The 24979-nt window shown below is 52.4% G+C and overlaps 2 protein-coding genes across 2 annotated transcripts; both read right to left on the bottom strand.

Moving 5' to 3' along the window:
- Positions 1-819: 819 nt before the first annotated feature.
- mettl1 (methyltransferase 1, tRNA methylguanosine) lies at positions 820-6710 on the bottom strand. Its single transcript, XM_088911869.1, has 6 exons — positions 6478-6710; positions 4894-5060; positions 4350-4534; positions 4024-4137; positions 2196-2297; positions 820-1609 (listed from the first exon to the last, which is right to left on the bottom strand). The coding sequence occupies exons 1-6, from the start codon at positions 6555-6557 to the stop codon at positions 1427-1429; spliced, it is 831 nt and encodes a 276-aa protein (XP_088767995.1). The 5' UTR covers positions 6558-6710; the 3' UTR covers positions 820-1426.
- Positions 6711-10212: 3502 nt separating this feature from the next.
- Positions 10213-24761, bottom strand: marchf9 (membrane-associated ring finger (C3HC4) 9). The gene is made up of 4 exons (XM_088910773.1): positions 22901-24761; positions 14023-14178; positions 13353-13545; positions 10213-11212 (listed from the first exon to the last, which is right to left on the bottom strand). The coding sequence occupies exons 1-4, from the start codon at positions 23240-23242 to the stop codon at positions 10878-10880; spliced, it is 1026 nt and encodes a 341-aa protein (XP_088766899.1). The 5' UTR covers positions 23243-24761; the 3' UTR covers positions 10213-10877.
- Between the last annotated feature and the right edge of the window lie 218 nt (positions 24762-24979).

Genomic DNA, 24979 nt, shown 5'->3' with positions numbered 1-24979 from the left:
CAGCCTGTCCAACCCGCACAGCTGCTGTGGCTGAAGGCAGCACACCTGCAGGGGGCGCTATAGGGTTCGACACACCAGCCTGCAAGCTCCACGCTTGAGTGAGGGAGGACACTGCCCACCTAGACCGCAGTAACAAAATTGAAAAACACTCTACTGCAGCACAGTAAGAAAAACTGACTATACCTCTTTAGTAACTGTGGTAATGTACCAAATCCACAGTGGTTATTATTCTTTAAACATTTTTTTTAAAGGAGAGCTGGAACGATAAGAATTCTGTAACTGTTTTGCACTAACCACGCACCCATCTGAAACACACCCAGCCGAGATCTGGTAAGGCTGCAGAAGAAAAGCACCTATGTTTGGGACTCTCTCACACCACACTGCCTCATTTCGAGCAGAGTTCTCTTTTGGACGCCATGCAACTGACGCAGTGTTAGAACCTTGGAAAGAGCTCAGGGAAATGACACAGGCATGAGTACTGGTCTGAGGCAACTGTCACATACAGGCACACTAATCTCTTCAAGCTAGAACAAAGGTGACTAACACAGTACTGAAACAAGGAAAAGACATCAGAACTGGAAACTAAAAGGCAATTAAACTGGAACTAAAACTGCAAAGTAAAAGGGAATTCATTCACGAGTAAGAACAGGAGACGGTCTTTCACACAAAGAGCTGGGTAGTCTGGAAAAGGGTTCCATGACAAACAATGACAAACAACCAAGGCCCAAACTCTGGGCTCTTGCAATATGCGCCTGGGTGAAATGTCAGATTCTCTTACCAACTAAATCACCAAACAATCAAGATGGGTCGAGTCCTTACCAGTTCTTTTTCATAATAATTGTCATTATTTATTCACCAAAAAAAATCACAGTTACTGCTTAAGTTGTGCACAGTGAAGTCAACTCCAGGGCCTGAGAATCTCTCCTGCAGCAGTATTGTAGCACTGTCCCAGCACACTGCTAGAAGCCAGGTCTGAGGTCTCATGCTGCAGGGTCTGAAAATCTGCAGGGTCTGGACAATAAGGTAATTGCACAGGTGTCTGGAACAAGATTGGGGGAAGAAGTTGGGGGTAATTATTCAGAATGAATCTGGCATAAACCACTAGATTTTAATTGTAAATGACACTTTTTGTAGTGACACCAGTGAGCCCCCTATCTCCCCATCACATGAAAGTGGGGGAATCCTTTTCTCCTGCGTGACCCCAGGTCGGTGTCAACTTGCCCCCGGAGGAGGGGTGTGTGTGCTCACCTCCACTGACTCAACGCAGGGCTGCAGCTGAAGTCCCATCAGTGAACCAGCACGTTAAAAAATGACAGTAAAAAATAACACCAAAGAATGTAGATAAATGAACTCTCGGGTTGACAGTTTTAGACTCTGATGTCAGGTATCTCATTTCAAACTTCCATACTTCTGAGTTTCCCGAGGCTCAGTTTTCCGTAGATTTATGCTTTCCTGCAGACTGGCAACCGGTCAGCAGATCAGCTGCTCGATGCGTCTCCGAGTCCTCCGTTCTGCGGAAGACGGCCATGTAGTTTTTCCCACCATTTCGCTGGACTTTTTTCCCCTCCTCTGTACAGGTACCCAGGCGATCAATGATGATGTCATCAACCTGCAACAACAAAAACAGTCTGAGAGCCAAAAAACACCCTGGCCCGAAGAAGGCAAGGGTCCCAGGGTCAAGGATCAGAAGCTAGGTTTGGCCATGTTTGACTACTCTTTGTGTACAGTAACAAACTTTGCATGCTCTCAGACTATCATCTCAAAAGCAACATCTCAGTACACTCGGCTGTTTGACCCTCCACCACAGAGACAGGGATAGCAGTGAAACTCCCAATCAGCCGAGAGCACTCTCCCTCCTCACCCCCGCTCCAAGCCTGTCAGAGCACTCCGCCACCTCACCCCCGCTCCAAGCCTGTCAGAGCACTCCGCCACCTCACCCCCACTCCAAGCCTGTCAGAAGCACTCCGCCTCCTCACCCCCACTCCAAGCCTGTCAGAGCACTCCCTCTCCTCACCCCCATTCTAAGCGTGTGGGCGCACTTCGCCTCCTCACCCCCACTCCTAGCATGTGGGCGCACTCCGCCTCCTCACCCCCACTCCTAGCATGTGGGCGCACTCCCCCTCCTCACCCCTACTCTTAGCGTGTGGGCGCACTCCACCTCCTCACCCCCACTCTTAGCGTGTGGGCGCACTCACCAGCTCCTCTGGGGTGACACGCTCAAACAGCGGGTGCTCCGTGAAGTGCTTCACCATCCATAGGTGCACATCCTCCACGTCTGTGATCGTATACACCAGGCCCTGCAGACCACAACAGTACAGCATGCGTCATCATTACTGAAAGGCCCAGCAGGAGCTGCCCTTCTCAGTCTAGGAGTGGAGGGGGGAGTAAGCTGTATTACATGCAGATTATCAGCTGTGTCCATCACATAAAGTTCCTACACGGCCAGCCCTTCGACTCCAACTGAGATGTACCGGGAATTATTTCAGTCACATAAGAGATGGTGCCGTCAGGTGGTCTGAGACTCATTTCCGGCCTCCGACTGCGTGTGGTGCTTAATGCAAAAGACCAAAGCACAGCGGCAAATAAGGTTTCGAAAATCCAACTTGATTTATTTTCTAGGGTAAGCAGAAATCAAGTACACAAACACAGCACTGGAAATTCACCCCAGTCTGTATCTGTAAATCAGACAGCTCCCTGGGCACCGTATGGAGACTGGAATACAGTGGGCACAATGGCACACCACACTGTGTGAACTTCTATCATTTTACAGCCATACTGAGGCATTACGTAATTTGCTGGTAGTTACAGTGGATCATGTTGGAAGCCAAATTAATAATTAAAATAATGTCATCATTTCATTCCATCAGATAAAAGTAAAATCTTGGCACCAATTTTGTTGGAAGCAGCAGAAAGAGACGATTTCAGGTTCATTTCTGGCTATCAGTGTAATTCTTTTTGGCGCTAGATCAAAGGATAAATCCAGCTGGCTTCCCGGGGCGGCTGTAGGAGCTCTCCTCAATACAGCCAGGGCTGCCGTTTTCCTGGATGACAGGGCTGCCGGCCTGAGCTTGACAGCACCATGACCGCAGTTTGTGTTGCTAGCCTTGAAAGTCCCCATTTTCACCCTTACTCTCCACATCGCTGCACATTCCCCCTTCTCACCCCCACTCGAGGTGTTGTGGCGCACTCCCCCTCCTCACGCCTGCTCTCAGTGTGACAGGGCCCTCCTCCTCCTCACGCCTGCTCTCAGTGTGACAGGGCCCTCCTCCTCCTCACCCCCCACTCGAAGAATCATTCCCCCTCCTCACGCCTGCTCTCACTGTGACAGGGCCCTCCTCCTCCTCACCCCTGCTCTCAGTGTGACAGGGCCCTCCTCCTCCTCACCCCCCACTCGAAGAATCATTCCCCCTCCTCACGCCTGCTCTCAGTGTGACAGGGCCCTCCTCCTCCTCACCCCTGCTCTCAGTGTGACAGGGCCCTCCTCCTCCTCACCCCCACTCGAAGAATCATTCCCCCTCCTCACGCCTGCTCTCAGTGTGACAGGGCCCTCCTCCTCCTCACGCCTGCTCTCAGTGTGACAGGGCCCTCCTCCTCCTCACCCCCCACTCGAAGAATCATTCCCCCTCCTCACGCCTGCTCTCAGTGTGACAGGGCCCTCCTCCTCCTCACGCCTGCTCTCAGTGTGACAGGGCCCTCCTCCTCCTCACGCCTGCTCTCAGTGTGACAGGGCCCTCCTCCTCCTCACGCCTGCTCTCAGTGTGACAGGGCCCTCCTCCTCCTCACCCCCACTCGAAGAATCATTCCCCCTCCTTACGCCTGCTCTCAGTGTGACAGGGCCCTCCTCCTCACCCCCACTCGAAGAATCATTCCCCCTCCTCACGCCTGCTCTCAGTGTGACAGGGCCCTCCTCCTCACCCCCACTCGAAGAATCATTCCCCCTCCTCACGCCTGCTCTCAGTACCAACAGGGCCCTCCCCATCCTCACCCCCTCTTTCACCGGGTCGGCACACCCCCCCTGCTCACCCCGACTCTCAGTGTGTAGGCGTACTCTGCCAGCAGCGTGGGACTGATGATTCTCCACTTGTGTTTCGTCTTCTTGAAGTGGGGGTCCGGGAACAGGAAGAACATCTTGCTGAGCTGCGTGAGATGGAGAGGCAGGAGGGTTATTCTCCAGCGCAGGCCAGCGAGTACAACTAAACACTTGTTACTCAGCCTCAGACTGGCAGCAGCTGCCAGGACGCAGAGCTGGTGCCTCAGCTTGAAGAGGCTGGCAGACCAGTTACTACTACTGACAGGCAGGTAAGGAACAAAGAGGAGGCTGACAGGCCCATAGGGTGAGCCCTGCTGACCTGGCCTTTGGTGAAGAAGTTCGGCAGATATTTCATGGCGTTGCTGCGGAGACAGGCAATGTTCTGGTACTGGCCCGGATGGGCAGCCCGCAGGCTTTGGATCCGGTCCTGCACATAATCTGACACCTTAACCCGGATCTCCAGACCCAGGATCAGCTTCTGAGGGAACAGCAGAGCGAGCTCCACTGCAGACAGACAGAGAAAGATATTGATCATACAGACCCTCTGCACACAGACAGATATTCGACTATAGTGCTCCTTTGTGGGCACAGACACCTCTAGTCCTCCATGACTGCCTAACTGGGGTTACCGATAGCTCTCCCTTGTAGCTGACTTCTTAGCTGCCAGACTGAAAAAGGGGGAAAGAAATCGTGAGAGAGAGCTATGATGTATGACAGCACGTCCTTCTCAGCCATTTTTGCGTTCTGATGTGCGAAGGTGGCTGCAGTGTGTAACAGGTTTACACAGAGCCTGACACTGAGGACTGATGCATGGCAACAACAGCACCTTATAGGACTAAAGAGTCCTCATTTTTAGGCCTTACCCAGAAGCCCTCCGTATCCACACCCAATGTCGGCAAACTCCACCCGTGCCTCCTCTCTCCTCTTTTCTGATTGGTCCGCCTCGTCGTCATGGCGATCTGACTGGGATGGCGGGCTGAAAAAGTCTGGGTAGAGCTCAGACCAGTCCATCTTGTCTGGGCACACTGGGCTGAAAAAAGAGAGGGAGGGACAGGGAGGTGGAGAATGAGAGGAATGGGGCAAGAAGGAGTGAGAGGTAGGGGATGTTGGCTGGAGTAACGGCATGATACATGACTTATGCAAAGACACTATGTATCGCACACAACGTCGCTTTTAAAAACAGTAGGAAACCCAGCAGACTGAGTTGCCCGAGCTGAACATTGTTGGACCTATTTTCAAAGGGGTTTTCAAAGACCCAGACTACTACAGACTTGTAACCCTGTTGCCTCACTCCTTCTAAGATCAGGACAAATCTGGCAACAGTAAGGTATGATAAACGGAGATGTTACACTATGACTGAGAATGTATTTGCAGCTGTGGTTTGAGATTCACTGAAGGATGCTGATACTGTGGCTCACTCACTCAGTTCTGCCAAAAATGCTGGGTAGTACTGGCCTGGATACGAACTCCCAAGTTATTCAGAACATGGTTCCAGAATAATTTACAAATCTGTAGACTGTGTTGTCCTTGTCCCTGTTTTTCTCCTTCAACATTAACAATACCACTCTCGAGCTCTTACACAGCTCTTATATCTGCCGCTATGCCGAAGACAACATCTTATACTCAGCTGCACCTATTTAATTATCAGAAACTGAAGATCTGCAGCTTTGTTTCTGCAAACTTCCGCCAGAGGTGTCTAAAATAAAGCTTTAACTATAAATATACGTGGTTCCAAAAAGAACCAACGCACCCTATCAATTTACTTATCAGGATTTTTGCTTTAGGTAAGTTCATGTCATAGAATAGAGATATAAAGGCTTCAAGCTGTATATTGCATTTACTATCAAAACCCATAAAAAAAATCACAAGCTATTGCGAATATTCTTGTTCGCACGTTCCTCCAGCCACACGCTAGCTCAGAAGTCCGGACTTGACATCTTTAACTATAGTAGTTCAGGTGGGCAGCTGCGTCAGCATGCGTAGGCTGCAAAGGAACAAGTAATAGGTTTATTCCATGCTGAAAAAAAGAAGAAAGAGAACACAACGTTTCAGCCGTGGAGCCTTCTTCAGCTGACACCTGAAGAAGGCTCCACGGCCGAAACGTTGTGTTCTCTTTCTTCATCTTTAACTATAGACCCTCTTACACCATTCTGAACGTTTTCAGTTGTGGTTACACCGGTTCTGCCACACACTTGCACTTAATAACACAGATCCGTCCTTTTATCGACATTGTAATAACATTGTATCGCTATTGTAACAGGATTCATCTGTGCTACTATGGTGCAGCCTGTTGGCCAGGTAATTAGTTTTCATTTGTTCTAAAAAGATGTGTCTTTTAAAGTAAAGGGTTGTGCAGAGGATTAGTAGTGGTATTCATTCACAGCACTGGAACAGAAAAAAGTGAACGTGCTACTCCAGACACACACAGACAACCTAGCAGTACTCACTAATCGAACGTGTGGTCGGCCATTGGATTAGAGTGCGCTCTCTGCCTATAATAGCGCTTCTGCGGCAGTGACGATGCCATCTTGCGATTGAACAATCGAGAAAGGTTTGAATTAACACAAAACAATAGTAGAAACTAGTAAAGTTTACTCCGCTCCGCGGTACTATTCTAAATCTGCTGTTCCACGCTCTACGAGTTTACATGAGTTGTTCGTCGCAAATAGTCGACGTCATCAACCTCCGCCACCCAGCAGTGGCGAAACCTGAGGCATGGATTTAAAAATGTACAAGTCAAATTGTCTTGCCACAGCGTGACAACATTGAGTGATGTAATTGTATTCCTGATTTTGTGTGTGTGATTAATATTTTTTTAATACCAGAAGGCTAATTTAATGCGGAAAAGACTGAATGAGAAAATCTCGCGATTAAAGCGAGGTTTATTAACGCTTGGATCCAACAGCTCAACTATCGGCATCAGTGAGATGTCAGACCAGTTGTTCAGGCAGCAGCCTGCTCTGTCAGGGTCTGTCTATGCGATTTATACATTTAGATTTGAAAAATTAATGAAGTTCTACAGAACCAGTAAAAGTGTTAATCTGGTGCTCTTGGTTATCAGTTCTTAAGATAAGATCACTTTATTGGCCATATACAATTTCTTCCATTAGGAATTCGTCTTTTCACGTACCCCAGCTTGCTCTCCATGAGACACACAGACAGGGAGAGAAGCTGGGGGTCAGAGCGCAGGGTCAGCCAGTGTACAGCACCCCTGGAGCAGTTGGGGTTAAGGCCCTTGCTCAGGAGCCCAAGGGAGTAGGATTCCTCTGCCAGTTACGGGATTTGAGCCGGCAACTTTTCAGCTACAGGCACAGCTCCTTAACCACAGAGCCACCGCTCTGCCCTCCTCAAAGGTCTAGGTGAGTTTGAAGTCAGTTTAGAGCTCTAGTCCGTCATTTCCCACATTTTCTCAGCTTTCCCTCAGGAAGACTGGCAGCACAATCCCACTTTCAGCCGGAGTCCTGAGCTCAGGGACAGGGGGGTGAGAAGGGAAGGAGAGGGCAGCCTCTTCCCTCTCGCAGCCTCATACAGTGTGTCCAGGGTTGACTGTCCCATCCAAAGACACCACTGACTGTTATACAGGTTCTGGTTTAATTCAAGCAAAGTCTGTTTTTATATGAATGACAGATTATTCCAATAAATTACCTGTTACTGCCAGCTTCTCAGTTTCTACTTACTAGACTCTGTTTCTACTTGCAACAGTAATCAGACCATCGTCTAAACTAAAGCAATGCTTTTAATTGGTCCCAGAGCACCACTGACTGAGTCAGACCATGTTGCCCTTTGGAATGACTGTTTCAAGTGAGAACACTTGTAAAGGTTGAGACTGAGGCCTGATCCCCTCAGCCAGGGTGTCCGCTGGGTACCTGGGTGGGACGGCTCAGTCTAGTCTGGATTCTGGGATCGGACAGGCCAGGTGAGGGCAGGGGGCTTGCTTAACCCAGAAGCAGACTCCCGGGGCGCGTCGAGGAAACAGCTGGGTCAGATGTTCCCTCGGGTTTGTCCCGTCCTTATGGTGGCGGGTCAGCAATGGGTTAAGAGAGGAGCAGCCTGCGGGTCAGGCGCTCCCTGCGTTCTCCGCGCTCTGGAATCAGAGAGAGGGGTGGCGCCGGCCGCAGGTGGGGAGTTATTTTTAGCAGGCAGATGTCAGCCCAGCTGCTATTTGTGGCCCAAAGTCTAAAGTGTGTTGACACTGGGCTCGGCTGCGCTGTGGGACAGGGGGGCCATGTGTGCTTAGAGCTGGCGCTCAAGGCCGAGACCCTCCCTGCGTGCCTGCGCCCCTCAGCACGCCGTGTAACCTGTAAGGGGGCCTTCTGTGTCGGACCATGGGAACAAGAAGCACAGCTCAATAAAAAGGGCAGCCTGTTCAGGTCAACACCATCAACTCTGACTGAGCGCCAGTGGGACAGAGCAGACACCTCTCACTATTCATTTCACTGCCAGTGTGGCGTGTGGAGTATTGTCACTAGGCACAATTGGTTCCTAGGCTTCAAAGGCAACCTGTCATTCACAGTTTGCTCTGACAGTGTGTCTGCACACCAGATCATTTGCAGAGGCATCGGACTGATGCACCTGAACAGCACTGTCCTGGGAAGACAGAGGAAGGAGCTGTGCTGCTCTCTGGCGCCACCTCCTGGTTGTACAACTCGCCTCTCACTCGGTTCTTGTGAGGGAAAGCAATAGGTCGAAGATGTGCAATCTGTTTGTGCCACAGACTGCTGACCCGTTTATCGCAAATGGTCTATCGTAGATTTTTGATTGCTACTTTTTATAAGATTTAAAAAGCCCAAATCATCTCGGAACTGATACATTATGCAGAGGGATGGTCAGGACTGCCCTAGACCTGTGGTTTGTCTTTGTGACTCCGTTACCTTCTGATTTCCGTTTTGGTTGAGTTCCCATTGGTTACCAAAACATTAATCTGAGCTATTAATTTCCATGCAGTTTTAAGATATTCCTCACTAAATTCAAGCATCTTTTAATTAAAAAAAAAGGTCGGTGCAGTGGCTCTGTGGCTAAGGATCTGTGCCTGTGGCTGGAAGGTTGCTGGTTCAAATCCCAAAGCCAGCAGAGGAATCCTTCTCTGTTGGGATCCTGAGCAAGGCCCTTAACCCCAGCTGTTCCAGGGGTGCTGTACAATGTCTGACCCCAAGTTTCTCTCCCTGTCTGTGTGTTGGAGAGCAAACTGGGGTATGCGAAAAGACAAATTCCTAATGCAAGAAATTGTAAAGGGTTAATAAAGTGACGTTATAAGATTTTCATTTTTGTTGTTGCACTGCCCCCCTGTGGTCATAGTGCTGTACTACAATCTGCAGACCCCTGGTGCACTGGTCTCTAAACCCGGATCTAACCGAAAGGCGCAAAGCTTCTTCAGCGGGAATCTGAACAGGGCCTGATGCAAATGGAACCTCCTGGATTCAGTTTTCCAATTTCAGTTCAGGAGACTCATTCACATTCCAGGTGTTTGACCTAACCAGACCTTTCCTACAGAATTGTGCAGAGTAATGTCTGGGGCTCTGAACCCTCAACTAGAAAGCTTGGGCTCCAATCCCAGGTGCGATGCTGCTGTGGGTGTACCCTTGAGTAAGGCCAATCCCTCATCTGGCCCAGTAAGCGTTCTGCTGTATAAATGGGTATCCGGGTCAGCATTATACAGGAGAACCTGTCCTCAATTGACTCAAGTAAAGGGTTAAAAAGAGCAACATTGCATTTACTAGCACTGAAACACAAACATTAATTATAATAACAATAAACAGCTCCTTCCATTTATAGTCAGTGTTTCATCCCAAAGGATAGGTACAGATGGGGAGCCTCTTGATATACCACTGATACGCACCACCTTCGGACATTGGCTGGGAATTCTGTTCCATATGGAAGAGCGCCCCCTTCTGGTCCTCCAGCAACACTTACAGCCGCGACCTGGGTTTCCACAGGGCTCCCGTCCCCTGTGGATCCGACTCCCTCCTTTTCCCCCTTTCAGCCCTCGGGCATCAGGATAAAATCTGTGGGGTTTTAAAAATGTATCCAAAAAACACATCGGTGCTGTGGAAGACCTCAGGGCAGGAAAGGAGGGAGACAGAGAGCGCGATGTGAGGAGAGGAGGAGGGCAGGCGAGGGAGGGAGAGAGAGAGAGAGAGAGAGCTGGGACAGACGGGGGAGGAGAGGAGAAAGAGGCTGTAGACTCAGGGTGGAGATTCTCTGTGAAATGTACAGGTTTCTTTATTGCCGGGACAATGTGTCCGTTTGGAAAATTATTATCCGTTATTATTCAGCGTTTTCTTTGAATATTTTATTGCACCCCAACCCCCCCCCCGCCCCATGTGTCCCCCCTGTCCCCCTCTCTGTGGAGGGCGGAGGCAGTCCCAGCTCGTCGACTGAAGGCCCTGCGCCGCCTGCCTGTGTGTCCGTCCGTCTCGCGGACTCCAGCTCGGAGCCCAGGGGCTGCGCTGGGGGGGGGGGCAGGAGAAGAGGGAGGGGCCGTGAATGTTTATTTCGTCGAAAGAATCCCTTATAAAATTAAAACCCTTTGTTTTTTTAAAAAAAAAGAAAGAAAAGCCTGGAACTCATAGAAAAGAATGGCGATGCTCTGCGTGAATCTTGTCAGGGGTGGGGCGGGGGGGCCGCCGCCTGCTCCCCCCTCCTCCGGGCCTGGAGCGCTGACGCCTGTGGAGCTGGAAAAGTGTCCGTCTTTCCTCCTCGGGCGCCGAAAGCCGGCAGAGCTGAGCGTCAGGAGGGGGTCCCGCCAGCTGCCCGGCGCCCCCGCTCGGGGGTCGGCGCCTACGGGTCCGCCAGTCCGCCCGCTGCTGCTGCTGCTGCTGCTGCGGCCCCCCCCCCCCCTCCGCAGGCCTCATACGGTGGTGACCCGCATGACGACCTCGCGGTTGGCCGTGGCGCCGATCCGGTGGTCGCTGGGCCTCAGCTGGCTGAGGATGTGCAGGATGGTGTAGCCGCAGTGGTGGTGCAGAATAGTCCTAACGCGCTGGCCCCGCCTCCCTCCCCGCTCCCCGCTGGCCGAGGCGTGCGGGCTGGTCCGTGACCCCCGGCCCCCGGCCTTGCCGGCCGTGCCGACGGGCTCTCCCAGGTCCTTGGATTTCTCATAGTTCAGCACCTTCCACTGCTGGTTGACGGCCTGCCAGCGCTTGAAGATGCGGTAGACCGATGAGCCCTCGTGGATGATCAGGCCTGCAGAGAGCACACACAGAGGGAGAGGGGCAGTGAGGCTGAGACCCCGAGTCTTGTTATACCAGGATGTATCTGAGAGTGGCTCAGCGCAGGGTAGCCCAGTGCAGTGCTGTTCAGTACAGTATAGTCCAGTTCAGTGCAGTACAATGTAGTCTAGGGCACCACTGTTCAGTACAGTGTGGTCTAGGGCAGTGCAGTGCAGTACAGTACAGTATAGTCCAGTTCAGTGCAGTACAATGTGGGCTAGGGCAGTACAGTTCAGTTCAGTACAGTGTAGTCTAGGGCAGTACTATTCAGTACAGTGTGGTCCAGTTCAGTTCTGTTCAGTACAGTGTAGACTAGGGCAGTGCAGTCCAGTGCAGTGGAGTCTAGGACAGCGCTGTCCAGTACAGTGTGGTCCAGTTCAGTTCTGTTCAGTACAGTGTAGTCTAGGGCAGTGCAGTTCTGTACAGTGTAGCCTAGGGCAGTGCAGTGCAGTTCAGTACAGTATAGTCCAGTTCAGTGTAGTCTAGGGCAGTGCAGTTTGGTACACTGTTATTCAGTCCAATAAATGGGTATCCAGGTCAGCATTGTAAAGGAGAATCTGTGCTCAATTACAATCCAATTTCTTTCTGTGCAGTATAGTCCAGTGCAGTGCAGTTCAGTACAGTAGAGTCGAGTGCAGTGCAGTACAGTACAGTGTTAATGAGTACAGTGATATTCAGTGCAGTAAAGTTCAGTGTTTATGAGTACAGTGTACTCATGCACTTACAGTGCAGTAAAGTTCAGTGTTAATCAGTACAGTGTTATTCAGTGCTGTACAGTTCAGTGTTTTTCTGTGTAGTCCAGTGCTGTTTGGTACAGTGTATTCAGTTCAGTGCAGTGTAGCCCAGTACAGCATTATTCAGTACAGTGTAGCCCCGTGGAGGGCACCTGAGTTCAGTATTATTCAGTGCAGTGTAGTCCAGTTCAGTGCAGTGTATTCCTATTCAGTGTAGTGTAGCCCAGTGCACTGCAATTCAGTGCAATGTTATTCAATGTAGTGTAGTTCAGTGCAATGCTATTCAGTGCAGTGTTATTCAATTCAGTTCAGTGCTGTCTTATTCTGTGCAGTGCAGTTCAGTGCAGTGTTATTCAGTTCAGTACAGTGTAGTGCAGTTCCGTGTTATTCAATGCAGTTCAGTTCAGTGCAGTGTTATTCAGTTCAGTACAGTGTAGTGCAGTTCCGTGTTATTCAATGCAGTGCAGTTCAGTGCAGTGTTATTCAGTACACTTCAGTGCAGTATTGTTCAGTGCAGTATTATTCAGTTCAGTGCTGTTTTATTCAGTACAGTTCAGTGCTATGTTATTTAATGTTTAAGTGTAGCCCAGTGCAGTTCAGTATGTTGTTCATTGCAGTGTAATTCAATGTGGTGCAGTTCAGTGCAGTATTATTCATTTCAGTTCAGTGCAGTATTATTCAGTTCAGTGCTGTGTTATTCAGTGCAATTCAGTGCAGTGTTCTTCAGTACAGTTCAGTGCAGTATTGTTCAGTGCAGTATTATTCAGTTCAGTGCTTTGTTATTCAGTACAATTCAGTGCTGTGATATTCAGTGCAGTGTAGCCCAGTGCAGCTCAGTGTAATGTTATTCAGTGCAGTATTATTCAGTGTAGTGCAGTTTAGTGCAGTATTATTCAGTCCAGTGCTGTGTTATTCAGTAAAGTTCAGTGCTGTGTTATTCAGTGCAGTATTATTCAGTTCAGTGTTGTGTTATTCAGTGCAGTACAGTTCAGTACAGTATTATTCAGTTCAGTGCTGTGTTATTCAGTGCAGTACAGTTCAGTGCAGTTTTATTCAGTTCAGTGCTTTGTTATTCAGTGCAGTGTAGCCCAGTGCAGTTCAGTTTAATGTTATTCAGTGCAGTACAGTTCATTGCAGTATTATTCAGTGCAGTACAGTTCACGGCGGTATTATTCTGTTCAGTGCTGTTTTATCCAGTACAGTTCAGGGCTGTGTTATTCAGTGCAGTGTAGCCCAGTGCAGTTCGGTGTAATGTTATTCAGTGCAGTACAGTTCAGTTCAGCAGCCCAGTGCAGTTCAGTGTAATGTTATTCAGTGCAGTATTTTTCAGTGTAGTGCAGTTCAGTGTAACTTAGCACAGAGCAGAGAGTGTTTCCTCACCTATGCAGACGATGTCCATGAAGCCATACATGCCGTAGCAGATCTGGAAGAGCAGGTCCTGACGCTGCCACTTTGCAGAGGGGCTGAGGGACGACCAGATGAGCCAGGAGATGCTGGCGATGAGGAACAGGGAGCCCAGGATGATCGCCGCAATCTGCACCTTCTCAATCACTGTCAGCGAGATCGCCTGCCACTGGCGCAGAGAGAAACAGAGCAAGAGAGGGAGAGTGAGAGACAATAGACAGCTGCTTAATGAGGAACCTGAGTGGGATCACAGCTTGACATGTAGCCCCCCAGGCAAGGCGCCTGCTACACCTTTTGTCCCAGTTTGATTCTCCAAACCTGGAGTATTTTTCAGCAAATGTATATATTTAAAATGATATATATTTTTTATTCCATGCTGTTTCCATTCTGTTTATTTTTTGTGCCCTTCTTGTTTAAACAAGAAAAGTCCTGTTTTTAGATCAAGACAGCTTCTGCTTCCGAGCGGAACACACCGGAATACTCGGAGCTCCAGTGGTCCAGGTGCAGGTCTTGTCACCAGGAGGTTCCTGGCTTAAACCCCACAGACGCTACCTCCCCCCTCCCCCCCCCCTCCCCGGCCCACCCTCTGAGGCAATTCCTGTGCATCCGCCAAAGCCCCCCGGAGAGAGCCAGCAGGGGGCGTTACCTGCAGGGGATTCTTGGTGCTGATGGCCAGGACCTGGTATTTGAAGTAGCAGAGCTCACAGCTCCAGGACCCCCGCTCGCTGATCCAGCGAATCAGGCAGGGCTGGTGGGTACAGCGGACCGAGCCGTCACACCGGCACGGGCTCAACAGCTCCCCCTGTGGGAAAGACAGAGCACAACGCCGCTGCTGTATTTACATCGCCGGAAGAGCACAGGCTCCACAGCTCCCCCTGCGGGAGAGAGGGAGAGAATACCGTACTCCTGCGGGCGGCGGTCATTGTGAGAAGAAGTGAGGGTGTGAGAAGGAGGGGAGGGCCTGTCCGGCGTGTCTGCGCATCGGCTGCGAGATCTGCCTTCCCTGCGCAGCCAGATGCGCAGCCGGGTGCCCAGATACGCGCACAGAGGAATGGGCGCCCGTGGCGGAGCGCACCAGCTCCCTGACCTACTTTCTCTCGCTTCGCTCCTCTCCTCCGGTTTCTTTCGAGCTCAGACAAGCGCAGGAGAAGGGGGATCTGGGGCGTAGGCGAGCGATAGGGTCCTGCAGTGAAACTTTGTTCTGGTCCACCGAGTTCAGGGGGGTGGGGGTGGGGGGGGGCAGCTGCATCTTGGTGCAGGAAGGAGACACCGGCGAAGTTTCTTAAAAGCCCCCCAGGATAATGGCACTGTGGTTCCAGCTATCAGAGGGAAGGGTGGGCAAGCTTAGTGAAATCACATCACAGCTGTCTGCCTGGCGCGGAGCAGGAGGGACACAGGGACATGGGGAATTCAATCTGCTGCACAGCTGGGAGGTGTGTTCGGAGCAATCACTGCTCTTTATGAAAAAAACTGGCTCCCCTGTTCAAACCTACACTCTCTTCTCTGACCCCACGTGGGGCTCCTGGTCCTGCTTCTTTATTACAATGCGTGGCCCCTGCGCAGACTGCCGCCCGCCACGGCGCACACAGCTCGGAGAGGGCCGCGTGGGCGACCGTGATTATCGGAGCGAGCAGCCGAGGCGCAGCGCACGGTGTGGAGATGTTTAAACCCAGCACCGACGTGATGCTCGTACAGCTCGATCGTCTGCTCCGTGTCCTGTGTGCTCCGTGGTTTGGTTTCAAACAAACGTTTCTCACTCTTGCGCTTTTGTCAAGCAGTTCGATGTCTCGCCACGCGCACTAACGCACCTACCCGCAGAGTCAATCTCCCAGCATGCCTGAAGCCAGCCCGCGCTCTTCGTTAAGAGTTCGGCCCAACCTCTGACCTGGGTAATCTGTCAGCCCCCCACTGGAACTCATTAAGAGTTGCTCTCACCCCTGGGGCGGGCCACGGGCCAGTACTCACGGGTCAGTACTGTAAACCCACTGGTTTCCCTCAGTCTGGCCACTTATTACATGAGGCAACACGTGTGCAAGAGCAAAAATAGATCAGGACACTTAACTCAGACTCTCAAGATGGAACAAAAGCTAGAAACAGACTCAGTATCTGCCAGCCGCCTCAGTCTCTCTCACAGCCTCAGTGTCTGCCAGCCGCCTCAGTCTCTCTCACAGCCTCAGTGTCTGCCAGCTGCCTCAGTCTGCCTCAGTGCCTCAGTTTGCCAGCTGCCTCAGTCTCTCTCAGTGCCTCAGTCACTGCTATCCGCCTCAGTTTGCCTCAGTGCCTCAGTGTCTGCCAGCTGCCTCAGTCTCTCTCACAGCCTCAGTCACTGCCAGCTGCCTCAGTGTCTGCCAGCTGCCTCAGTCACTGCCAGCTGCCTCAGTCTCTCACAGCCTCAGTCACTGCCAGCTGCCTCAGTCTGTCTCAGTGCCTCAGTGTCTGCCAGCTGCCTCAGTCTCTCTCACAGTCTCAGTCACTGCCAGCTGCCTCAGTCTCTCTCAGCCTCAGTATCTGCCACCTGCCTCAGTCTCTCACAGTCTCAGTCACTGCCAGCCGCCTCAGTCTCTCTCACAGCCTCAGTGACTCCACCTCAGAGTCTCACAGCCTCACTCTCTCTAGCTCACTGTGTCAAGAGGAATCAATAGCCCATCTACTTAATAAACTGACTCACTTGACAAGTTTCTAATTATCATTAATATTTTATGCCTCCTGACAAGGCAAGTAATTGTGTTTGTGGAAGTAATTGGGCCACAAGCAGAGAGAAAATGCAGGCACCTGTTGAGCTGCAAAGCTGCAGGATACACTTCACACCCTACAGAAGAGATAAACACTGTGAAAGCATCCATCCACCAAGGCTGACAGGCAGCACACAGCAACATCATCATCAACACCAGGAATCAGAACTGTGACCGTCAGCCCGAACCGTAACGCCTCACAGCTCACAGCAGCAGCTACATCTCAGGTACAGCACCTTGACATCCGCTCTGTGTCCTGTGTCTGTCCAGCTCTGCTCTGTGTCCTGTGGTGTCTGTCCAGCCCTGCTCTGTGTCTTTGGTGTCTGTCCAGCTCTGCTCTGTGTCCTGTGGTTTCTGTCCAACCTTGTTGTGTGTCCTGTGGTGTCTGTCCAGCTCTGCTCTGTGCCCTGTGGTGTCTGTCCAGCCCTGCTATGTGTCCTGTGATGTCTGTCCAGCCCTGCTCTGTGTCTTTGGTGTCTGTCCAGCTCTGCTCTGTGTCCTGTGGTTTCTGTCCAACCTTGTTGTGTGTCCTGTGGTGTCTGTCCAGCTCTGCTCTGTGCCCTGTGGTGTCTGTCCAGCCCTGCTATGTGTCCTGTGGTGTCTGTCCAGCTCTGCTCTGTGTCCTGTGTGTCCTGTGGTGTCTGTCCAGCTCTGCTCTGTGTCCTGCGGTGTCTTTCCAGCCCTGCTGTGTGTCCTGTGGTGTCTGTCCAGCTCTGCTCTGTGTCCTTTGTCTGTCCAGCCCTGCTCTGTGCCCTGCGATGTCTGTCCAGCTCTGCTCTGTGTCCTTTGTCTGTCCAGCTCTGCTCTGTGCCCTGTGAGTTCACACACTATGAAAGAGCTGAAGGAGTGCAGAAACACACTCTAATAACAGCCTCGGCTGCTTAAATAGATGTGTCCTAGACTTGGAGAGCACTGCAGCCTTTCACGAGAAAAAAAAATTTTTTTTGAAAAATGTTCTTTCTCTGTCTCTCGTCTTTTTCTCCCTGGTTCTCTTTGTTGAAACCATCAGGCTCCCTGTCTCTCTTTCATTTTCTCGCCCCCTCTCTTTGTCTCTCTCCCTGTCTCGCTCCCCTCCCCCACTTTCTCTCTCTCCAGAAGGCTGCGAAGCTGCTCTGAGACTGGGAGAGGTGCAGCAGGCTGATCCACCAGCAGGGCCAGCAGGAGCAGGAAGGAGAGGACAGTGTGGGTTGGGGATGGAGGAGCTCCTTTTCAGCTCAGTTCCAGGCTCCATCCGAAACCCCGGCACATCACTTTGACCCCTAAAGACCGCAAGAGCTGGAGATGACTGAATTCTCCCAGACCTGCATTTAGCAGTTTAATGAGTCACAGAGGGGAAAAAGAGCAGCAGAGCCTGTAATTGCTAAAAAAATAATGCTGTTCCCAGCACAGGGGCAGGATTTGAGCCCAGGTCTACAGGACTCTTGTGCACAGCCGATAGCTGCATGCCAAAGAAAAACTGGCCTGCTTGTTGAAACTGCACATACAGGCTGTAGCCAGCCTTTTAAATAAAAAAAAACAACAAATAATTAAAAGCCACAGATCCTGGAAAAAAGAGCAATTAGACCCAAACTGACTCACTGAAGATTTGTATCAATCGCTGAAGTTCTACACATGCATTAGTCCGGCCAGAATAATTCCCGTTCTGAAGAGGGGTGTCTCACCTAGACAGGTGAAGGAAACTGGCTCGGCTTGGTTCTATACAGAAGAGACTACAAGGCGCCTTGCGACAAGCGTTCAGAATCCTGAAGTGTAGTGTCAGAGTGGACACAATGGACTACTTTCAAATTCCGAGGAAGGGCGTTTAGGCGTGAAAGCAGGTGGAGCATTTTCACCCAAAGGGTAGTGAGAGTCTGCTACAAGGCACTCCGCCATGCTGTCAGAGTGCATCCCCAGGATCTTCAAGCAACAGCTGGAACGATTAGCTACCAGCAACTAAATACTGTACCTGCAGTGTGCTGAAGGGCTCTTCTCTTCTCCAGACTTTATATTCTTACTGTATGTTGGGCACAGTGAAACAATGATTTTAATTAAAGCTCTTCAGCCTGCTCAGCGACTCTTAACACTGGTTCCTACCATCTTCATTTGCTTGTGCAGTTGTGTTGCATCTCAGAAAAAAGTTCCCAAAGGAACTTTACTTTGATTAACGGATAATTAAGTTCTTTTATGAACTCCATTTTTGCCAGCTAAGGTTCCATAAGGAACTCTTTGCAAAATACAATTTTGCAATGAACCACTTTAATAGATAAAGTTCATATTTGAACCCTAAAGGTTCGACTCCTTTAAGAGTGTTTGCGTTTGAGGGGACCGTGAGGACCGCGTACAGGACAGGCTGCGGTTGGGGTACCCCGCCCCCTCACTTCCACCGTGTTAACAGAAAGAAGGGGAGAGGACAGACACTGATCTCAGCGCACTGCCTGCGATGAGCACGCCGATCAGGTACTGCCTGCCTGTGGTGAGGCTGTCCTCACTCTAAACCCAGGCGCACATACAGTCACACGGTGGGTGTTCAGAGAGGGCCCATGCTGAGAGCTCAGACTTCTCCTCTCAGTGGCAGTAAGGTCGCTGTTGGCTAGGCGCTCCCTGTGCTCGACACCGTTAACAGCAATACTAATTAGCAGGAAAAACAGCATCAATTAACTCCTGCCCAAGGTGAACCAACCCACTCTTGGAGCTCTGGTTCCGCAACATCTGTTGTTTAAAAGCTTGGCTGCTAAACAAAGACCCTCCCACAGCCTCTCTCATCTTCTATTGGCGTAAATAACAGGGCTTCTTGTCAGCGGGAGACAATGGCACGTCTATGAAAGACAGGATTTCAATTAAATGACGGTACTGACTAACTGCCTGAACCGGACTGACCGACACGCCGACCGGCTGATACGCCACCTTAAGGAAAATGTGACTGGCGCACTGACTCAGAGACTGACATACTGACGGACAGTGACTGACGGACTCACTGACTGACTGAACTAAAGGACTGATGCTGACTGACTCACACACATACTGACGGACAGTCTGCCTGACACAACAACTGATTGACTCACAGACAGACTGACGGAATGACAGACTGACACTGACTTACTGACAGACTGACAACCTGACATGGTGACTGACTGACTCACAGACAGACTGATGGACTGACTCACAGAAAGACTGACAGACTGACACAGTGACTGACTGACTCACAGACGGACTGATGGACTGACAGACTGACAATGTGACTCACTGAGAGACTGACAGATTCACACCGTGACTAACTCATGGACTGACAAACTGACGCAGTGACAGACTGACACAGTGACTGACTGATGGACTGACGGACTGACTCACTAACAGACTGGCTGACAGACTAACTGATGCTGACTGACATGCCTGCTCACTATTGTCTGACTGACAGACAGATTCACATCAATTTGAAATAAAAAAACTTGAGCAAAATCTGTTGTGACACAAATAGTTCTAGAAGTCATTCTGTGAGCAAGCTGAGCATGGTTGGGCAGGAACAAGGGCAGGCTGTGCTCTCAGTGGGGCTGCAGGTGATTTCCACACTAGTGGATCAGAGACAACAAACCAGCACATGCAGCAAAGTCTCCTGCAACAGGCACTGGCAGCAGGTCTCTTACAGCAGACACTGGAAGCAGATCTCCTGCAGCAGGCACTGCCAGCAAGACTCCTGCAGCAGGCACTGGCAGCAGGTCTCTTACAGCAGACACTGGCAGCAAGTCTCCTGCAGCAGGCACTGGCAGCAGGTCTCTTAGAACAGACACTGGCAACAAATCTCCTGCAACAGGCACTGGCAGTACGTCTCCCACAGTATGTGCAGGCAGCAAGTCTCCTGCAACAGGCACTGGCAGCAAGTCTCCTGCAGCAGGCACTGGCAGCAGGTCTCTTACAACAGACACTGGCAGCAAGTCTCCTGCAGCAGGCACTACAGCAAGTCTCCTGCAACAGGCACTGGCAACAAATCTCCTGCAACAGGCACTGGCAGCAAGTCTCCTGCAGCAGACACTGGCAGCAGGTCTCTTACAACAGACACTGGCAGCAAGTCTCCTGCAGCAGGCACTACAGCAAGTCTCCTGCAACAGGCACTGGCAACAAATCTCCTGCAACAGGCACTGGCAGCAAGTCTCCTGCAACAGGCACTGGCAACAAATCTCCTGCAACAGGCACTGGCAGCAAGTCTTCTGCAGCAGGCACTGGCAGCAAGTCTCCTGCAGCAGGCACTGGCAGCAGGTCTCTTACAACAGACACTGGCAGCAAGTCTTCTGCAGCAGGCACTGGCAGCAAGTCTCCTGCAGCAGGCACTGGCAGCAGGTCTCTTACAACAGACACTGGCAGCAAGTATTCTGCAGCAGGCACTGGCAGCAAGTCTCCTGCAGCAGGCACTGGCAGCAGGTCTCTTACAACAGACACTGGCAGCAAGTCTTCTGCAGCAGACACTGGCAGCAAGTCTTCTGCAGCAGGCACTGGCAGCAAGTCTTCTGCAGCAGGCACTGGCAGCAAGTCTCCTGCAGCAGGCACTGGCAGCAAGTCTTCTGCAGTAGGCACTGGCAGCAAGTCTCCTGCAGCAGGCACTGGCAGCAAGTCTTCTGCAGCAGGCACTGGAAGCAAGTCTCTTGCAGCAGGTGCAGGCAACAAGTTTCCTGAGGCAGCACTGGCAGTAAGTCTCTGCAACATTTGCTGGCAGCAGGTCTCCCGCAACAGGTGCAGGCAACAAGATTCCTGCAGTAGGGCCATCAGCAGGGAGGCTCAGTGAAGCCTTCCTCACAGTACCTCACAGAGAAATAAATATACAACATGCAGAACACTGCCGGCAGCCTGCAGGGCTGGACCAGTGCGTGAGCAGCAAGGATACAGGCTGACTCATACGATAGGAGCGCTCTGCTGTGATACCTGGAGGGTTGTGGGCATGCTGATTGCCAGTGCACTCCAGCTGACCTCCGCAGGGCTTAAGTGAACGAATCTCCACCTTAGCTGTTCAAAATGAAATTGCTCCTTGTTTTTATGAGGTCCTGACTTAAACATGACCTATAAAAGCCCTCTGAGATTGTGAGTCTCTGCGAGCAGGACTGTTAACCGCCACAATACTACACACTATCCATCCATTTTCTAACAGCTTCTTCCAATTCAGGGTGGGGGGGGAAGCCTGGGCTGATCCCTGAAAGCAACAGGTGCAAGGCAGGGTACACCGTGGATGGGACGTCAGTGAAACACACGCACACACTCACACCAGGGCCAATCTTCCCAGAAGCCAGTTAACCTACCAGTATGACTGTGGGAGGAAATCGGGGAACCCAGGGGAAACCCGTGTGAACGCAAGGAGAACATTCAAACTCCACGCAGACAGCACCCCGGGTCCATAGGTGAACCCAGGGCCCCAGCACTGCGAGGCAGCAATGCCAACCACTTTGCCGGGGGGCCGCCCACCCAAAACACCGTTTCCTCCAAACGGCCCGTCGTGTGCAAGACAGCCAGTGCCACTTTATAGCTCGGGTCAGTCTGGGACGGCCTGGGTCAGCCTGGGCTCTGCAGGAACCTGCTCTGCCTCTTCCACCAAGCACTCTCACTAATTAAGGCTCCTGCACCGCTCGGTGAGACAGGCTTGGGGTACCCCCTGGCTCCGTGAGACACGCTGCCCGGGCCCTACCTGGTGAGTCTGCACCCGCTGTGTTTGCACTCACACTGGTACCAGCGTGAGCGTGTACGATTGGATTGGGCCGGGTGGTACCTGCTGCACCTCCCAGGAGAATGAATGGCTAACATGCAGCCCGCTGGTTGTCATTTGTCATTGAATGTACAGCAGGATCCTCCTGGCTCACCGCACGGTCTGATCAGACACAGATGGGCCGGTCCTGTCCAGCACCTTGTGCTGGGTGGCTGCGTTGGGCACCTGAGCTCCTGAGCTGGACAGCAGTGTGCTGCCCTGCAGCCCCGGACCTCCTGGCCTGGGCGTGCACAATGACCCACCGCAGTTTGTCTGCCAGCACGCTGATGACGCCCAGGGAGCAGCGGCCTGTTTCTTCTTGTCCCGTATTGATTCATCAGAGCGCTCAGAACTCTCTCTCACACAGTAGCACCTTCCTTCCCGCGCAAATCAGGGAGCGCGGCTGACTGACAGCGTCCCGCCTGCAGTCGGCGGCGAACTGACAGAGCCGGCCAAGACCCCCCCCCCCACCGACCCCCCTCCCCGGCACGGTGAAGCGCGATTCTCCCCCGCCGCACAGTCAGCGGCGGCCTTCAGGGGTCCAGCTCCCCGGCACCGAGACGGCGGCCGACAGGGAGGAGGGCGGGAGAGGGAGGCGAAAGGAGAAAGACATGCGGGAAGATGGGAGCGGAGGAGGAGCGGCGGGGGGAGGGGAGGGGAGGGGAACGCGAGGAGGTCCGCCGCCAGATGTTGCCTACAGCGCCGCTCGTGCACGAGTCCCGCCGCGGACAGGCTCAAGCCAGCGGGAGGGACTCGAGCGCCGACCCACGGGAGAACACGGCGTCACGGTTCCACAGGACACGGCGAGAACGAGGAGCACAAGTGAAGAGGACGGGAAAGGCTCTTGTTTTCCCCCCAGAGCACAAAAAGCACCGCCTGTGCACCGACGCGAACACACGCGGGGAGAGAGGCGCGCTGGCGAGCACAACCACCCCGCAGAACGGAACCCAGAAGGCCGGACGGCACCTCCAGCCCCCCCGGTGTCAGGGCGCCCCGCGAGCTGCCCTGGCTGGCCTGGTCGTCCACCAAGTGGCAGCCGCGCGGCGCGAGTGTCCCCACTGCCGCGATCCCGCCGAGACGCTGCCGCTCACCTGCTCGGGTCCCTGAAAGCAGATCCGGCACTGCGGCGTCCGCATCCCGCTCTCCGTGCTGCTGGACAGCGACACGCCGTCCAGGCCGGCCTGCAGCCTGCCGTCCTTCTCCTCGAAAGCCAGGCTCCGGGGGCGGGGGTCGGTGCCGTAGTACTCCTCCTCATCGTCCCGGGAAGAGCAGTCGGCGAAGGGCGGCCACCCGCAGCCCCCGACCCCGAGAGCTCGCATGCTGCTCCGCCTGTCTGCGTCTATGTCTGGCTCGGCCCGTCGAGAACCGGACCGCATCAAAACCAGGACTTTGAGCTCGTTGAAAAACATGCGGATCCGATACTTAAACATCATTTAACATGTGTGGATGAGGCCACGGGGCGAAATAAACTCTGATATGGATGACGATGAAGGAAATCAGAATCCCGAGAATGCCAGCTACAGCTTTTGCAAGCCCAGATTGTATATTATGATTATTATGATTATTATTATGATTTAATCAGATGCAAGACTATGGCTGAAAGAGGAAAAGTCGATATCTAGGGGGAGGGCGGGGGGGGGGGGGGGTCACTCTATCGAGTAAACTGGGCAAAACGCCTCAGCACGCTGACACCGCCGTGACAGCGGACTAGCGGGGCGACAGAGTATTATATCGACATCCCCATGTGCGGGTCTCTCCGCGAGGGCGTCCTCGCCCGGTCCCGTCGCGCTGTGCGCTCCTTCCCCTCCGTGCCCGGAGACACGCGGATCATCACCAATGCGGATGAAAGCCGGGGAGGCGGCGAGCCCTCCTCCTGCGTGCGGACCGGCAGCCCCGCGTGTCTCGGATGGGTTTTGGCGGAGGCTGATACACCCTTATACCGAGCAGCCGTGCGCGGCCGGGGGAGCCCGCGTCCACGGCGTCAAGAGCCGACCGTCCGAGGGGTCGGAGCCGAGCGCTGGTTCAGGAAATGCGGATCGGCGACAGATTCTCCCTCCCCCCTCTAAAGATATATTGCCTGGGTTTGCATCGGACATGCCCTGCGACTGAAAGAGAGAGAAACTGAAATGCACTTGAAAAGAAACGCAAAATAGACCCCCGCGTTACAAGCCCAAGATCCACAAAGCCATATCGGAGTGTCGCTTCCAATATCCAATATTATAATCCTCAGGGGGGGCAAAAAACAGCTGGGAGGCGAAATTGAATTAAACGCGATGCAAATCGTCTCTTTTTTGTTTGTCCCTCGGCACCATTCCGGTGTCTCAGATCATCTTGGATCTTTTTTGTTTTTTTTTTTTTAAAAAATATTCGAATGATTATTTCTGTGATTTTCGGGGTGATGTCTTCAAATCCGTCCCGCGCACTTCACCTCCGAGCCCCGCCGAGACCAGATTCACAGTCCAACGTGTCTGCATTGTAAATCGGATCTGATACGACGGCGCAAACGAGCACAACAACACGGATCCGTTTTCCACCGCGGTTCCATCCCTCCTGTCTAGTCAGTGATCCGCGCAGCGCGGACCGGGAAGGTGCTGTGCGCGCCCCCCTCCCCCTCCCAGAAATAAAATACAAGCCGTTCTTCTACATCAGGGCTGCATGCGAGGAGCCGGCAGCCGCAGATACGGGTTTTGTCTAATGATGACGATTAAAAAAATAACAACAGTGATACGGATGATGCTATCAATAATACCAGCGTTCCCCTATTGAAATGGATGACTTTGAGAACGGACGAATATGGCTTCTCCTTCCGGTAGGGCATGCTAAATGAAACAGCCGGAGATGCCGAGAGGCAGCGCGCTGTGGTTTATCTCCTCCTGCTTTTTCCTCGGGTTCGGCGATGGTGGCTTTTCGCTGTGCGCCTCTCAGCCTCTCTGTCCTCCGGTGTGAAAGGGATCCGCGGCGCTTCTGCGCATCGGCAGACGCTGCTGTCCGGGGTGCTGATCCCGCGCTGACGTGCTGGGGGGGGGCGAGGAGGAGGGGGGCACGTGCCAGCCGTGTACCGCGGGAAATCCGAACCCGGCTCGAGGACGGCGGTCCTGGCTGAGGTACACTGGGGAGTCTCGAGCAACAGTCCTGATGTGGGGGAGGGGGGGGGCATTAATTTATTTATA

This window comes from Atractosteus spatula, chromosome 1 (genome assembly GCF_055471065.1).
Source record: "Atractosteus spatula isolate fAtrSpa1 chromosome 1, fAtrSpa1.hap1, whole genome shotgun sequence".
NCBI classification, from domain to species: Eukaryota; Metazoa; Chordata; class Actinopteri; order Semionotiformes; family Lepisosteidae; genus Atractosteus; species Atractosteus spatula.
This window is presented reverse-complemented; position numbering and strand designations above follow the sequence as displayed.